This window comes from Gavialis gangeticus, unplaced genomic scaffold (genome assembly GCF_001723915.1).
Source record: "Gavialis gangeticus isolate Ggan-Ray unplaced genomic scaffold, GavGan_comp1, whole genome shotgun sequence".
In the NCBI taxonomy this organism is placed as follows: domain Eukaryota; kingdom Metazoa; phylum Chordata; order Crocodylia; family Gavialidae; genus Gavialis; species Gavialis gangeticus.
In genome coordinates this window covers 14634721-14653037 of record NW_017728998.1, presented here as the reverse complement: position 1 = coordinate 14653037, position 18317 = coordinate 14634721, and the positions used below count along the sequence as shown (strand labels likewise).

At 37.9% G+C, this 18317-nt stretch overlaps 1 protein-coding gene across 5 annotated transcripts in view; it reads left to right on the top strand.

Annotated features, from left to right (window-relative positions):
• The window catches only part of CDH8 (cadherin 8), a 251091-nt gene that overhangs the window by 144068 nt on the left and 88706 nt on the right, over positions 1-18317 (top strand). For all 5 annotated transcript variants that reach the window (XM_019505529.1, XM_019505530.1, XM_019505526.1 and 2 more), the window contains 4 exons: positions 601-768; positions 5040-5227; positions 8690-8943; positions 17916-18052. In XM_019505529.1, the coding sequence (XP_019361074.1) occupies positions 601-768; positions 5040-5227; positions 8690-8943; positions 17916-18052 (747 nt within the window). The remainder of the gene's footprint in view (positions 1-600; positions 769-5039; positions 5228-8689; positions 8944-17915; positions 18053-18317) is intronic.

Here is an 18317-nt window from a genome sequence, read left to right as displayed (position 1 = left end):
GCTCTCCCCTACCCTGGAGGTCTTCAAGAGGAGGTTGGATGGGCATCTGGTCAGGGTCATCTGAACCCAGCACACTTTCCTGCCTATGCAGTGGGTCGGACTCGATGATCTATTGAGGTCCCTTCTGACCCTAACATCTATGAAGCTATGAATCTATGAATCTCTGAAACAAAACCATCCAAAATGTTTCAGATGTTTTGGAGCCAGGCATGCAGGGAAACAGAAACTAAGAAGAAGGAGGGGGAAGAGGGAAGGATGGGGATCAAAATGAATCTTATCAATTCAGTTGTAGAAACACACACACACATATATATATAAAAAAAAAAACAAAACTAAATGTGTATCGATTGTGTCCCGATGGTTTATAATTGCATTGTACCCTTAATTGGATAAAAGCCTGGAGACCTTTAATAGACTTTTCTGGCAATATTTTAATTCTCTTTACCTTGGTACTGACAAGAGCCAACTTTAACTGGATATTTGGCAGACATACTGGTATTGGCCTAAATACAATTACACGTGAAAGTAGGTCTCTGCTTTTGTAAATTAGCTATTAATTTTTTCTTTGTCATGATTAATTTTCTCCCTCTTTTATTGTAGCTATAATTAAAACAGCTCTTCCTAATATGGACCGAGAAGCCAAAGAAGAATACTTTGTGGTCATCCAAGCAAAAGACATGGGTGGGCATATGGGCGGACTGTCTGGCACAACAACTGTGACAATTACACTCACTGATGTTAACGACAATCCTCCAAAGTTTGCACAGAGTAAGTGGCATTATGTATACAGGTTCTTTGAACTGAAGATGTGAAATACTTTTTGGTGCTTTATTATTCTGTGCATTTGTCCATGGCAGAGAACGTTTTTCTTTTCCAAACATGCAGCAAGAATCATATAAAGAGCCTTAGACCACCGACTGATTTGGAACTGCTCAGGGAAAAAGAAGAGGAAAGCATACACATACATGGACACACGTACATATACATATGCACAGACACTAGATAATAATTCTGGTCCTTTGGGCCCCAGTTGTCTTTCACTGTGCTCATGTCTGAGAGGCAGATGGATAACACTACCTCAGAAAAACAGACATAGCTGATGAAAGAAATAAAGGTTTGACTAATTAAGGATGAGATGGGGAAATAATAGAAAATAAGTCTGAGTCTAGTTAATTGTTGATCTTTAATTTAAAATCCATGCTTACTGCTATGGTTCCACTGCATGTCTTGCTGGGTTAGGTTAAAATGATTTGGCATCCTGCTGAGCTGTTCTGCAATGCTTTGTAGTCTATTTCAAAGTTAAAAGATAAATAAATAAATAAAGTATAGGAGCATAATGCCTGGATTGATTGTATTTGGAGTAGCTGAATTCAAATGGGATGTTTAAAGGTATCCCTCTACTGTGTAAATGTATCAATTCCTCCCAGGCCTCTTCTGATGGTTTAAATGGCTGAGATAGTGAGACTCTCAATTTTGGATTTGGGAAATATTTTACTGTCAACAGTACATCTTCTATATTTTTTTTCTACAGGCATCCACATAGAAATGCCTGTGTATCACATAAGCTCTACTTATGCCATATTTTGAGGATTTAAATAGTGTATAAGTCTTATGGTAGTCCTCTACACAGAGGCAAATTCCACTCCAGTAGCTTAAGATAAGCATTATAAACAGTGAAAAAGGAATTGAGAATGATAAAAGAAATAAGGAAAAGTAATGGTTTACTCATGAAAAAGTTGTTTTAATAGCTAATCTTACTGAGGTTTCTAACATATAAGTACTGTAGGCACAATCAAAAGATTTTACTTCTTTCTCATTATGTTACATGAGGAAATGCCTGTCTTTCTTACTTCTCATTGCATTATGTTACACGGGTTGGTGCATGAATGTTTTACAATGTAAGGTGACAAGTCCCTTAGTGGTGCCAACATTTATAGATGAAGCTTTTAGATGAACCATATCACCATAATGTTGAGAGACATGTCTTTTGGATATGTGCAATGTACAGTAAATCTAAATTGGTAACTATAGAGCTACTTTTGCCAGCTACCTGGCTTTTGTACTTGCATCAGAAGTACCCTTTTGTCAAAGGGCTTTTGCATGATGATATGAAATAAGTTGAAGTGTGTTTCCAGGTCCTGCTAGGTAACTGGATCAGAAAATCAGCAGTGCAGCTGGTACTAATTGGCACCCTTATTGGGACTCTCAGCTAGGGCTCCAAGAACTAAATGTGTACAGAGACTTCACAGCACTTTTACCCTATACACTCCTAAAATGTACCACCATATGGTCTCTACAGGATTTTGAGAGACAATGATTGGGCAGCATGAGGAAGCCTATACTATCAGTCCCTGGGACATGCATGCTAAGTAGATGATAGATGTAGATAACAGTCTTTCAAACCTTGTGATAACACAGGGCTTCAGTCTCCAGGACTCTAATTTCCGGCGCCTCCCATCAGTAAAAAATTCACGAATATATAGTGCCCAGTTACAAAACATAGTAACCTGGTAAAATTTAGAAAGGAGGGGTTGTTTTTTTCCCCCTTTGTATTTGTATTTATTTATTTATTGCAAATATGTAGACCCCTCTCTTAAGAACAATACATTACTAAATATTGTCATTGGATATTATTATCAATCTGCCCTTTTAAAATTGGCTATTCATAAATCATGCTGCCTAATATTACAGATTAATCATGGCTCTAGCCTTATATAATAGTTGCTCAATTCTTTGACACTCGTTATAAGGATACCATTGTTAAAGCACAGTTTGCAGTTTGCCCGGAAAGAAAAATAAGAAAGGATCAAACTTACAATGGAGCCTCACCAGAATGAAATAGAAATTCATAAGATGTAATACATGCTGCTTTCACAATAAAATTGTAATGAACCCAGAAAGCAGCGTGTTTTATCGTTTTATTGTTTCCAGGCAGGACAGAAATGTGTATTTATGGCTAGATTTGAAAGAGTGTTAGCCTCCTGGGTTTTAGAAATGAAAAAGATGAACTTTCACTACGTCGGTGCTCTCTTTGAAATCATTTGAGAAGAATTTTAGAAGTTATTGAAGTTTTTAACCTAACAGTTTACCATTAGATTATATTCAGAAGAACAGCTGACTGTTGTGAAAAGTTAGGGGATTTGAAATAAGCTTTGAGTGGACGGCTGGTCACAGTCTGAACATTTATGTCATAACAGACACCTATATAATTCTACTGTTAATGATTAGTAAACAGCATGAAAAATAAATGTCTATTCTTTACAAAGCCCAGTAAACTATTTTTGTAAATAGTTCTTCCTCTTCCTCCAACCCCCCTCAAAAAAAATAAAGAAAAAAGAAAAACCAAACCTGCTTAAAAAATTCCAGTCAACCAGGACGAGGGGAATTGACCACAGTGTGGGCCAGCAAAATAAATGATGAACCCATGTGATGGAGGAGATGGACTGCAGTGACTACCCATTGTTCCAAGCTATTTATAAATAGTTTCTCAGTAATCTTCAGCCTGGAAAACAGTAAAGAAAAAACTGAATTATAGGTTAAATAGATGTTACTTTTCCTGCCCTATATAAGTGTAAGTTTTATATATAATAAAGCAACCCAAAAGTTAATGACTTCAAAAAAGAGAATGATACCTTTACAGAAATCTGACTGTTAAGGTTAAGAGTAAATGTTTACAAAGGAACCCAGTTGATTTTAGGGCAGTCTGCGTCCATATGCTTTATGGTTTCAAATGCATTTGTCGATGTTTGTTTCTTCCTTAGTTTCATATGTTGCCTTTGAAGTTAATGCACTAATAATTTATTCAAGCAGCTTCAGAAAATTATGGTTTCAATAAACTAATAGCAGCATATTAGGCCTCTAATCACACACACTGCTGCAGCAAACTGTCACTGAGAGAGAAAGAAAAGAAAAGGTCCCCATCCTCTTTTCAAAGGATGTTTGTAACCAGCTCATCTGCTAAGCTGAATTTTTCTGACTAGTATAACTAATAAACTAACCTGCAATAGAACATTTTACCCCTTACCTGTAGTTACAGCAAGTGCAAATTACCACAAAGCTAAAATAATTAGGCCACCTGTAAAGGATTTCAGCAGGCGGAGGCCACACATACTTTGTATGCACCTGCTAGCTTTCAGATCATTGCTAAAGCCAGGAAGGTATCCCATCAGAATGGGTTCTCTGATTTGCTTCTTAACAAACTAGTAATCTCTGGTATAAAGCATGTCATTTAAATAGAAAGTAGACTTTCCCCCATATATTTTAAAGAAATCTCATTTGAATATAAAGTTATCTGAAGTGATGAAGTAACAGATTAAAATAAGAAATCAAGAAGTGCAGTGGCTGAGTTTCATGATAACACATGACAGGTAGTACTTTCCAGTGGGATTAAGTTATCCCTTAACAGAACGGTAAATGCAGTAATGCTGACTACGGTGTAGTTATTGTTTCCCTTGAAACGTGAGTTGTGGGGGGAGGAGCTCCCTAGATCCCTCCTAATTAGAGCGTTTTCTACCTCAAAGAAGAAAATATATAGACCAATTAGATTGTGCCCAGAGAATATTAGAAGGCAAGGGTTATGGTCAACAGAGCAGTGAGGATTTTGAGTCACATGAGGCATCTTTAATGTATCTGATCAGGTTGCTGCAGGCTGAAGACTAGTAATTGGATTTTATCAAACATGGGCTCCAAGTCTGTAAATACAAGGTAAGTTTAAAAGTGCCTCACAGTGAATTGCATATTGCATCTTTCTGTGCTGAAATAGCTTAATATTTTATGTTTGGCAATCCTGAACATTCCTGCAGGCAGAGACAGGATGATATAGTCAGTGAAAAGAAGGACTTTTGCATTCAGTCATCTGAGTAGGCAGAGCATACGTATTGAGCACATTATGCAGCTTGAAGTAAATAACTTGTTAAAATATGGTTTGCATGGCTTGTGTCTCCCAAACATTCACATTCGAGGAAATGAACAGAAATGAAGAACATGTTAAGGGGACTGGTATCGGATTTAACGGTTAGCCTTTTGTTCTTATTTGTAAGGTCTGTATCACTTCTCAGTAATGGAAGACGTTGCTCTTGGTGAACCAGTGGGAAGGGTAAAAGCAAATGACCTGGATATTGGAGAAAATGCCAAGTCATCTTATGACATTATTGAAGGAGATGGAATGGATATATTTGAAATAACTTCAGATTCCCAGTCTCAGGATGGCATTATTAGAGTGAGAAAGGTAAATGACATCTACATAAACTGTATTTGTTTATTATACAGATGACTTCCTGACTAGTCTGTGCACTGGAAAAGCACACTGGAGATCATAGTTCAAAATATTCTTTTATCTAGTGTGCAGGAGTCAAAGCAGTAGATAGATCTCTGAGTTTCCTAGTCATGGACATACCTATCAAAAATTCCATCCAGGAGATATCTGTGAAGGCAGCTGTGGATCTGTTTTTCAAAGCTGCATAATGCATTGCATTCTCTTGTCTGGGTTTCTCATATCCAGCTTCTACTTCACACACTAACCTATAAAGGTTCTGTTATCTCACATACTCAAGGAGGGTTGGGATTTACGCTACTGAAGATGTTCAATACATAAAATTTCTTAGATGGCTTAGCGGGCTATTGGTGGTAACCTGCCATTATCCAATAATGAATTTCCTGATATCCAGCTAATGTTTCCACCCTTACTCATATTGATCACTATTTCAGTCCATGAGTAAAGATATCACTGGACCTGCTCATACATCTGCTAATACTTCTCATGAGTAGGAGTCCCAAACTCAAGACAAAAGAGAAGTTGCAGTTGTATTACACTTTTCTGTATACATTTGATACCTGTCTGTAGGAAATGTGCTGTTTTTTCACATGCACACCTTAAGAGGCAACTATGTGCATGCACAAAAGTGGACATCTGGGGTGAAATCTTGCTCCCACAAGAGCCAACAAAAAACTTCTTGTAGTTTCAGTGGGGACAACATATCACCAGCCGCTGGAGAAAAATCTGACTCCAAATATGTTAATAAATTATAATATTCTAAAACTGTCTTGAGCTTTTAGATGTTGTGGTTACTATCATGTACCCTAAACAATTACAATTAAACAATTACAAGTATTATGGATTTCCTTGTAACATTCTGACAGGAAAGTAAGAATCACAAATGCACAGACAGATATTCACTTTATGGCAGCTATTGTTAGACTAAAGAGGTCAGAAGATAGACCCATATAAAGACTATTTCTTTTTATATTCTTTATGAATGTGTTAGCACAGTAAAAGTGTAATAAAACAAAGTGTACATCTGTATTAGAGAGATACTTCTCCACTGGAGAAAAAATATGGTTACATTTACCTGGTATCACTTATAGTTATGGATTATATACTATGGGCCTATTTTGTAGACTAAGGATACATACAGATACTTTATTTAAATTGACCTAACTAGGTCACCTACCTGAGTAGGTGAACTAATTTAGCGCAGGAACAGGATAACCTGGTCAGTCAAACAACTGCACAGGTTTGGAGTGCAGCCCTGGGGCTGGGAATCCTCCCCACTCATCCCAGCCTCAGGGTTGTGCTTTTTTCTACTCCCCTTCCCCTGGCCCCCCAGCACTGACCAGGCTATTTTAAACCCTGTGATATCACCCCGCCTTGGACAGACAACTCCCACTTTAGATTCACTATCCTCCCTCTGCTCCGGTCAACCCCCACATGAACACATTATCCTCCCTGCCTTAAGCCTGCTCACTTCAAGGAACCTACATCATGTTCCTTGTGTGACTCCCACCACTGGCAAATGGCTGTCTACACCACTCCCAGGCTATGATCACATGGTTTAATAACCCGCATAATTGTAGACTGGGTGCGGTAAATGTTTCATAGTTTCATAGATGCTAGGGTCAGAAGGAACCTCAACAGTTCATCGTGTCCGATCCCCTGCCTAGGCAGGAAAGAGTGCTGGGGTCAGATGACCCCAGCCAGATGCCCATCCAAATGCATCCTAAAGCAATTAGCCTTTTACCCTACTCCCTGTACCAGTTAGATACTCACTGTAACAAAGCATTTAATATAGTGTTTTTTTTCACAGCTTCATCTTTTCAGCAATAATCACCTTGGTTCTTTTGCAGTAGAAAGTGTTTTAGGGTACCATTCGCCAAAGGTTTTTAGACAATCCAGAGTAAATTTTGCCTGGGGATTAATCATGACTAATTTTTTGGGGTGCTGTTTTACTGTGAAGATTTTGAAAATGCTAAAAGCCTGACGAAGGGTTTTTAAACCCGATAGCTTGCTAAGAATTTTTTTTCCAACTAAGATGAAAGATATCAGATTCACCCAAAGAACCTTGTTTGCCTATGTCCTGAGACCAACACGGCTACAACCTACACCCCTGCAAAAACGATACCGGACATGTGATTGGCAATTAGTGTTTATGCTTGTTTACGATCATCAGTGTTATAGTACAATAATCTATTCATAGATACAAATGTTTAGTAACATGTGAGTAGATGTAGAAACAAAAGTTTCTTATGTTTACCAAAGATTGTCAAGGAAACAACAAAGTCCTATAAGAGCTAGTTTCATATCTAAAAAATCAACAACAAAAAATCAAAGTAAGAATATATATTGAAATCTTTCATTGACGTCCTGGAAGAGTTTTCTAGTTCCTTTTTTGTGTTCTTGTTTGTATTTGCATTGCAGATTCAGGGTTTTTCTGTCCTTTTCTTTTTCCCCATGGAACATTGTAATGCAAATCTAAATATCTTTCCAAAGCTTGACAATTTGCATCTTTGAAATTTGAATCATTGTGAGACACAAATGAATTATATTGTGAATATGCTGAGGCAGATGTGTTTGAAGTCACAAATATGTAGTCATAAATTCTGATATTTGAAGGCATCATAGACTTACTTTTTTTACTATATGGTTCATTCTTTTACATCCACAGCATACTTTTTCATTTTAATGTGCAGCCCGTAAAATATTTAAAACAATGGTGATTCTGCTGCAGCTGCTGTATTGATTTGTGGAATAAAGTAATCAGCTCCGTGTTTCTTTGTATGAAAACAGAAGAAGATAGAGAAATATAAAATGCTGGAGTTGTATGAAATTCCTGAGAGATCTCTGCCTCATTTATTCCTATAAATACTGATGCAAAGAGTTATTTAAGGTGCAGTAGTATTAAAATATGTTTTTCAAATGATTAGCTGTAAATTGCTTCTTCCTAAAGAACAATCATTGCTAGTTTTTTACATTCCTCACACTGTTCTGGAAATAATAAAATAGTTACTCCACCTGGAGCCCATACAAGATTTTTCCTTATCTCTACCCCACAGAACACTGATTAAGCGCATGATTAACATGCAGGCCAAGTTAGTACGAATAACACGTTACTATTTATCTAAGGTAAAATTGTGACAGTAGAATTTGTGCAAATTTGTTTTTGGTGAATTCTTAATGAAATGCAAAGAAAAAACAAAACAAAGGGGTCTAGTTTCACTGAGCCTGGATAATAAAAAGATATCAATAAATGCCTAGAAAATTTACAGGTTGAGTCTTAGGGAAAGAGAAGTGATTGCATTAAAACTCACTGAATGTGCTTAAATGCACATAACTTTCATCCATCAGCATTATATTCATTTGTTCTTGCTTCTGTGGTCATTAGTGAAAGGCATTTATCTTTGTCATTCTTAACAGCCTCTGGACTTTGAGACCAAAAAATCCTATACGCTGAAGGTAGAAGCAGCCAACATTTATATTGATCCTCGCTTCATCAGTGGGGGACCGTTCAAAGATACAGCAACAGTAAAAATTGTAGTAGAGGATGCTGATGAGCCACCAGTCTTTTCATCACCTACTTATCTTCTGGAAGTGCATGAAAATGCTGCTATTAACTCCGTGATTGGTCAGGTGACTGCTCATGACCCTGATGTGTCTTCTAGTCCTATAAGGTAGTGCTGCTTCCACGTTATCATTGAAGAAGCTACTGTCAGAATACTAAGTGTGTTATCAGTACAATAGATGATAGAGTTCAGAGCAGTTTGCTCTCACTCTTTGTCTCTGTTTTGTTTGTGTGAAAGCATTACATTGTCTTTCAGCGCTTTATTGTGTTAGATGTAATGCTCCAAATCATTTTCGTAAGTAAAAAATGTTATCCCAGAGCCGTTTTCTGAATACAGTACTTGACACACAACTATGTTTTGCATTAACTGCATTTATATTTAAATTGTATTCTATCCTTGTCATTTACAATCCCGACTAGTTGGCAATTCTGTGTAATTAGTAAGACAGAAACATTTCTTTTATGTTTCTTTGGCCAAATGCTTTCTTGGGTGGTGCCAGTGAAAGCGCTGAAGAGTATACCAAATATGAATTTGGCTTCCTTATTTTATTTTTTTTTCTTTTTGACCTGATCTAAGCTGGACCAAATTTATTGTGCAAATGTCATAAAATGAAATGGTTTCCTCTCTAGTTTTCATCCATACAAAATTTCTACCTTCCTTCACTTCTTATGACATCATCACGTTTTTGCCAAGGAATGCTTTGTTTATATATAAAGGGAATCTTATCTAAATGCACAAATCTTTGTCTATGCAGAGTTGCTTTTAATGATAATAAATGTGTTACTAAATTAAAGATTGCAGTGTGATATCCTATAGTGAGGGCATATTTATAAAGAATCTGTCTGCTCATATTAAACACAACTCAACCATTCTATCCTCATAGTAATTAAACTAATATTCCCCTCTATCAGTAGTCAGTTGATAATGACTAGAATACTTTAGTATGTACACATATTTTTTACTATATTTTACACCATTAAAGAAACTGACTTAGAGACAGTGTTTTACCCATTCACCTAATAGACACTATGTTGCATCCCTGATTTAACAAGATTACAGTAACTCATGCTACCACCAGGAAACAGTTATTACCTGAGCAAGTCAGAAATGATATTTCCTATAATGCTGGCTGGTTAGAAAGATTAACCCTAGTACATAAAGTCTTTCACCTTTAGTTTACCAGTTAAAATCTGGTTCAGTTAAGTAGTAACCAAAAGTTAATATTTAATAATTGTTCAGATTCCTACTTAATAAACAATTACTTAATAGGCCACATCCAAATTGGTACCAATTTTGACTTTAGAATCATAGAAAATTAGGGTTGGAAGGGACCTCACAGCTAAGTACAGACAGTCAAAAAGCCTGAGGCTGAATCAATTCAGTCTTTGCAGGTTAGTCTAAGCTGTACAGATTAAATTGAAACAGAAGTGAGCAGACATTTACTTTGATTCAGGACATGCATCCAAGTGCCTGCAATGGCTCAGGCCGCAAGCTGGGAGTCACTAGAGCAGGGCTTTCTGACTGCGTTCACTTCCTCTTCCTGCTGCCCTCAACATTTCTGGATTTGCAGTCCAAAATCAGAGCAGTAGGACTCTGCAGGGTTGCTCATCACTTCCTTCTGCTGCTTCCAGGTGCCTCTGGGATTTGTAGTCCACAGTTGTAGCCAGAAGTTAATCTGAGCAGGGGAAGGGGTGTTTAACCCCCTTCCCTGGCTAGGGACAGACATTCAAAAAGCCTAATCCTGAATTGATATGATATTTGCAGATTAGTCTAACTTGCAAAGCTTGAACTGATTTGGAGGTGGATAGGCATTCCCTTTTCATTCCAAAAATGCAGACACATGCCTGCAAGGGCTTAGGCTAGAGCCACTAGCCTAGAGCCCTCCCACAGAACTGCGCTGAGGAGGGGCATGGCCAGGCCCCAGCAGGATGCTTCGATTAGCTCAGCAGGGAATTAGTAACAGTGCTTTATCACCCCTAACTCAGTGTGTATCACCCTACTAAGAAAACAAGGGAGGAACATTACCAGCTACCTGTAGATTCTGCCTTTGACACAGCATGGACTGTAGCCAGCATTTGGTCTGCTTGTTAATATATAGATACCTCTAAGCAAGGCAGAGAGGAGTGGGGAATTCCTGCTTAGCACAGACTGGTGACAGGGAGGGGAAGGAGCAGCCTCCAAGTCTCTGCTGGAGCTGCAGCCAGGGAGCAGGGCAGTGGGGCCAGCCCTGTTGTGGAGCAGAGAGCCCCGCCAAGCCCAGGGAGCATGCCAGGATTTGGGGTGTGTCTGGTTTAACTTATACCAGCAAGGGGTCTGGGACAGACATTGCATAAACTGGTTTGAGCCAAATCAGTTAAGTCTGATACTACGTTCAGCCAGGTTTATCACAGATTGGTTCCAGCCATTTTCAAACTGTTTTTTGTGCACTGAACGTCTGTTCTGTTACAGGTTTAAACTAGTTTTTGATCACTTGAATCAGTTTATCTATCTGTCCCCATCTCCTGGCCCCAGACCCAAGCCAAGGTTTGCCTGGGGGGAGAACTCCTCCTCCTCCACGCCCCACCCCCCCAGAAAACTGGGCTGCATCCCTAGCCGGGCTTACATGCTCATCTCCTTATCAGCCAGCCCTTACTGCTCCAGTTAGCGAGCAGAGTGGCGGCACCAACCCTGCTCTCTGGAGCAGACAGCACAGCACAATACAGGGCTGGAAAGCATGCTGGCATTCTGGGTGACTGCGATTTAACTTAAACCAGGAAGGGATCTGGGACAGAAATTTCATAAACTGGTTTGACCCAAATTAGCTAAGTCTGATACTACATTCGACCAGGTTTATCTGAAACCAGTTTCAGCCATTTTTTAAACTGGTTTATGTGCACTGAGCTTCTGTTCTATTACAGGTTTAAAGCAGTTTCTGATCACTTAAACAAGTTTATGTGCAACTTCTGTCCCTAGTCCAGGAGGTCTAGTTCAACCCCCTGCTCAAAGCAGGACTGGCCTCAATTAGATCATTCCAGCCAGGGCTTTGTCAAGCCAGGCCTTAAAAACCTCCAGGGATGAAGATTTCACCACGTCTGTAGGTAACCTGTTCCAGTGATGCACCATGTTCCTAGTTAGAGAGTTTTTCCTAATATCTAACCTAAACTTACCTTGCTGCAACTTTAGACCATTGCTCCTTGTTCTGTCATCTGCCACCACTGAGAACAGTCCAGCTCCGTCCTCTTTGGACCCACCCTTCAGGTAGTTAAAGGCTTCTATCAAATCCTCTCTGAGTCTTCTCTTCTCTAGACCCAGTTCCCTTAGCCTCTGCTCATAAGTCATGTGCCCCAGCACCTGAACCATTGTCATTGTTCTCCACTGGACTGTCTCCAACTTGTCCACATCCTTTCTGTAGTGGGGGGCCCAAAACTGAACATAGTACTCTAGATGTGGCCTAAACAGCACAGAACAGAGAGGAATATTTGCCTTGATCTGTTGGCAACACTCCACTAATGCAGCGCAGCATGCCTTCTTGGCAACAAGGGCACACTGCTGACTCATATCCATCTTATTGTCCACTGTAACCCCCAGGTCCTTTTCTGTAGAGCTGCTGCTTAGCCACTCAGTCCATAGGCTGTACCAGTGCATGAGATTCTTCTGCCCTAAGTGCAGGACATTGTACTTTTCCTTGTTGAACCTAATGAGATTTCTTTTGGCCCAATCACCCAATTTGTCTAAGTCACTCTGAATCCTAGCCTACCCTCTAGTGTATCTACTACACCCCCCAGCTTGGTGTCATCTGCAAACTTGCTGAGGGTGCACTCCATTCCATCTTCCATGTTGTTAATCATTACCCGCAAAGAGATTGTGAGAAAATACCAGTCTAATCAATTAAAGATTAGTGGGGTGCCCTTTGCTTTGGAATGACAAAATTTTACAGACTTAAAAAAAAAAAAAACAGAAGAAAAGCGAAGGCAGCAAAAGAGTATATGAACTGTGATCTATTTTAAAAAGCTTTTTCCCCCTCTGCATGTATGAAACCTTTAACTCCTCCCATTTTTATTCATCCTGTATTCATGGTACATCTTTTCACTGGATTCCTTGAAGTGAAAATGTTGTTTGTGCAAAGTGAATTGAAGAACTGTGCTATGTTATTTCTTAATCAAAGTATAGAGGCTTCAGATGCACAGGAAATAGGAAAGGGCAAAACGGAATGTATTAGAATGAGAAATGCCGTATTCATTAGTATAATTTAACTTATTTCTTCTTTAAAAATATCTTGTATACACTACATGATCAGACTAATTAATAATAGACTTTGACTTCTTTTCGTAGTATTGGCTTATTAGCTAACTGAGAAAAGTACAGAATACAATTTTCTGGGGGGGAAAAAAGATTTTTCTTGCAGTGCAACCAGCTAATCTTGTGTAAAACAAGTTATGCAGGCCAGCAGATTTCCTGACCCAGCTGAAATCCCCTGACCAGGGATTTAGCTGTTAACTGAAGCAAGAGAACTAAAAAAAGACCTCAGAGTTCTCAATATTAGGACCAGCCTGTAAGGAGATGGTCTTTTCTTCTACAAATTTTTACTCTCCATGACATTCAGCCTGGCTCTCACCCTATAGAGTGCTGCCTTTTCCATTAGTAACTTCTTGAGCAATATTGGACAACACCCTGATCTGTCCAGTCCCTCCAGTAGAAATGCACATTTCATCATCACAGCTATATGGACAGGCAGAGAGGACTTCCTCACTTTTGCATGTACTTGGTTTGAATCTAGTCTGGTTCTGAGCAACTGCATCTTAGAGAGGAGAGCAAAATGTTAGTACACAAAAATTATTGGTCCAAAACTACAGCCTTCATAACAGCAATATTTCTATCAAATTTGAAAGGAGTTTTGTCAAGAAAGGAACAAAGTTCAGCTGTAGTTCTAGAAATCAGGGATACTAGTAATAAGTAGGTAAGTAGTCATGTAAAGCCCAGGTGCTGAAGCCTTTTTGTTTTTTTCCTTGCATGTTTTATTTTTGTCAATTTTAACATGCATCTAGATGTGTTCTTAATGCATCTGATACCCTGGTATTACCTTACATAGGTAGCAAATCTGCTCTTTTCTCCATGTTTGCCATTCTTCTCTTCCTGAAGATTAAAAGCAACAGTTCATTTGTTAACTCTGCTGATGCAAAGTATCTCCAGATTTGGCAGACTGCTTTAAACATGCTCTAATCTGCAGTTTGCCTAATTCTAGCAGTGTTCTTAAATTCATAGTTTACTGTTGCAGGCTTATTTCTAAAACATTTTATTCACGCTGGCTGTGTTTGCACATGCACTTAACTGCGGAGTAGACTAATTAGCTGCAGAGTAAAGTGTCATTGCCTACACATGCAATGCTGTTAGGCTACAGTAAACTAATTAATGCTGGGACAGTACTATCTTATGGCAGGGTAATTAACTGTGATTAGATGCATGTGTAGACACTGACTGTAGGTGTAAATTGTGCCTGGTCAGCCCAGCCAGCAGGGAGCCAGACTTCTGCCTGCACATGACTCCGCGCTTTCAGTGCCCTTGTGCCCCAGCCAGACCTGACACCACCTGATGCCATCACCCAGTAGCAGAATCTGGCTTATCACAGTTAAACATTTCCAATCAGTGTCATTAGCATTTTATGATTCTCCACAAACCTGCTCTCATTTATTCCAGGGTGTTCATTTTGTATTGCTGTTGTTACTTTACATCTACTTTCCGTTTCTTTTCTGTTTTGTTTGTTGTAATAATTTATGTTGGCCAAAGCTTGGTCCAAATGCATAGGAAAAAGCATGGGTAATAAATTTCAGTTTTAATACTATCCCTGCCCTCCTATAAATTCAGAAATTATCATTGCCCTTCAGTGTCTCTCTGTGGGAGAAGTAAGCTTCATTGTGGCACATTTCCCCCAGTTCATATCTGGAGAGATTTCTTCTTTGGCAGCAGTGGATCATTTTATTAATTCACAGCAGGCCCTAAAAACCTAGATACAATATTTTCTGTCTTCCTAAGGTGCAGCTGTTTATCTCAGTCACCAAGTAACATGCCCTGTCTGCCTGGCATTGCTGAGATATGGTGATTTACAGCAATGGTATTGTGATTTAGATCTCAGTAGGAGCAGCAAAGGAAGGGTTTCAACACAGAAGGACATATTCTTTTCTCATTTACTTTGGTGCAAATCAGGAACAGTTCAAGTTTATTCGAGGAGATATACCCAGGTAAAAATATGAGAGTTGGACAAAGAATCTTCAGCTAAAGAAATTTAGGATCACACTATTTTCTTCAGAACACCGTGACATAAACTAACTAAAAAGTCCAATAACCTGCATTGTTACTACAGGAATTTCAAAGGATAGTATTTCCCTAAATAGTCTTCTCCATTTTTATAGAAACGTAAATTTTATGCGTTGCTTATATATTCGACAATGCTTTCCCATTAAAAAGAGCTATAATATCATTATTATGATAAGGAAGCTGCAAATATGCTATTAGTTTCCCCAAGTTTATGATACTACAGATTTTATTTTTTTACTTGGTACAAGATATTTATCAGTTTATAGTCAGGAGAAGGTTTTACCTCTTTGCAGCCTTGTAAACCCATGTACCATGTGTTAAAGAATGCTTTATTTTTAATGCATTTTTGCATTGTGAATAAATATCAGTAGGCTGAAAGTCAATACAATAAAGTTTCTGATGTTAAATTTTCAGTTTTATAGTGTTAAAAAAATATAGTGAGCGTAGAAGAACATGAATGAAACCATACAAAGGAACCTGATCCAAATGGAAAAAAGTGAATTTATCTCAAGGAGCTTTATATTAAACCTGCATTGATTAAAGATATAATAATATGTAAATACTATGGAGGGGTAACACTGTTAGTTTGTGGGCATGAGTATTTAATTGCTGAAGAGTTTGAAGTTTAAATTTGTAGTGTAACAGAGTTAATACTGTTTCTATGGGTAGACTACAGACAAGTCTAAGACACTGGAAGATAAATTCATAATTGTCAAGATTTTACTAAAAAACCCCCAAACCTGACATCCACTTCTGATATCTGGGGTGAAATACTAGCCTACATTGAAGGCAATAGGACCCCTGGTATTTTGAGTGGGAACAATACAGACAAATAAAAGAGAAGGATAGGTTTTCAAATGCGGCTGCCTAAAGACAGATACCTGCAACTGTGTTTAGTTAGTTACTAGTAGCTGGTTTTCAGAAATGCTGAATACTGTTAAAATCAATGGGACCAGAGCATGCTCATCTCACCTTGGAAGCCCAAATATAAATGGCTATGCCCAGCTTTAAGTATCTCAATTTGAAATTTTGGCCTTGGATCCTTTTATGCATGTCTTTAATTACTCCAATTCTACTGATAGATAAAACATCATATACATATGGCCAATCAAGTATCATATATCATTCTGTTCAAATATTATTGTGCTCTTCCCTAACTTTGATCTTCATAAAGATGTGTTTGCATTACTAGCCTTTATTTTTATGACCAAGAGCAAAGTTGATCTAAATGAAAATTTTGGAAGGACTCACATTTTTCCAAACCTGGCAGCTTTGCATTTCTCTAGTTCCAGTTACAAATAAAATATGCAAATACAGAAAAAAAAAAAAGATTGTTAAAATAACTGAGATTTAAGAATCATCTCCCAGGGCTCAGGTGGAGGTAGGTCAAATTTCTTCTTGGTGCATGTCCATTGAAATTAATGGAATTACACCAGAAAGGAGTTTGAGTTGTATTTATTCAGTTTCTTACAGGCCATCATCACAACATATGAAGGCCCTGAAATTGGACTTTTATTTGAAGTTGATCATGATACATGAAGCACAATAGAATTTCTGATTTTCTGCTAAGTATACTATGGTGACTACAGTAAAATACATTTGGGCTCTTGTCACTGACCTAAGCAGATCCGGTGCAGAGTGCTGGCAAAAAACAAATATGTATTGAGAAACCATCTTTTTTAGTCATATATTTGACTATAACCACATAATAGAATCCATTCAGGCACTCGCTCCTCACTTATGCCATTATATCTAGGTATAATGCAGAACAGATGCAGAACAGTCGGTGCATGCTGTTCTGCGTTTTAATACTTAGGCACAAAAGTCGTTCTGGTCGCTTATATAAATCCATGGTTAGGATTCAGTAAAGCCCCTTGAAGCCAATGACTGTTGTACCGTATCAGTAGTTTGTGATAAATTCTCTTTTTTGTACCTTATCCATCAAAATTGGAAGGCTTAATTTTCCAGTTTAGTTTCTTTTAACAAGTAATACATTAATAAAACAGCTGTATGAAAATGGACCGACATAAAAGCTTTCCTGGAGATCTTGTGCTGAGCCCTAAATCATCATTCTGCTTAATGCACTGCTGGAGCAATCTACTGCAGCTCTTTCTTGTTAGTCAAGCTGGCTGTATTTAGGCTGCATAATTTACCTGTTCTCATGTGCAAGCTCTGACTACTTGTTAGGTCAAAGTTGTTTTGTTAGAAACCAATTATGTCAATCCATAAAATGGTCAATCCCCATGTTTTTTAAATGTTTTGCTGGTAACCAGTGATTCGTTAGCTACCTATTGTCCATGGAATTGCTTGAAACCTAAGCAAGTGATATGCTTGGTTAATATTTCATGCTTCATTAAAAGTGAAATTTATTAGTAATAGAATGTTACTTCATACTTTTTAAAATAACCGAGATGCCCAGCATTTTTTTTTGGCTGAATATATTGGTCCTAAAATTATCTGCAGTTGCTATGAAATAGTACATAAGATGTCTGATAAATGTGATGGATTGTCTAATTAACTCTTCATCAGCAGTGGATTTTAAAGATGCTACCTACTGAACCTGATGGCAGTTTATGACCTTCATGTGGAGTATACAGCTAATTACTCCTTGGACAATAATTATGAAGTTTCTTGAGTTTCAGTTAGTCATTTTGTCTTATAAATTATTATGCTTCTCAATCCATTTGGCTATCAAACTGCAGTTCTCAAAGGATTACTTAAATTCTCTTACAGTGTGTATAGCTCATATCAATTTATTTGAATAGATTACAGGGATGTCTATTTTGTAGGTTTTCCATTGATCGACACACTGACCTTGAGAGACAATTCAACATTAATGCAGAAGATGGGAAAATAACTTTGGCAACCCCACTCGACAGAGAAACAAACATGTGGCACAACATAACTATCATAGCTACAGAAACTAGTAAGTGTGTGTGCATGCTTCTTTTTTTTCCTGTTTGACTTGTAATTCTTTTCTGTTGTCTTTGAAAATTTAGTAGAGATTGCTACAGATTAAAGAAGTTGTTCATTGGTGTTGGGTTTAGAATAATAAGGTTTTAGAAAAAATGTAATCTCTTGGGAGGTTCTTTTTACATCTGTAATTTTCAAAATTTGTATTTTGTCGCTGTGGAAAGTAATATGTAGTTTTAAATGAAAAAGTAAATATATTTGTGCAGAGGAGAAAAAAA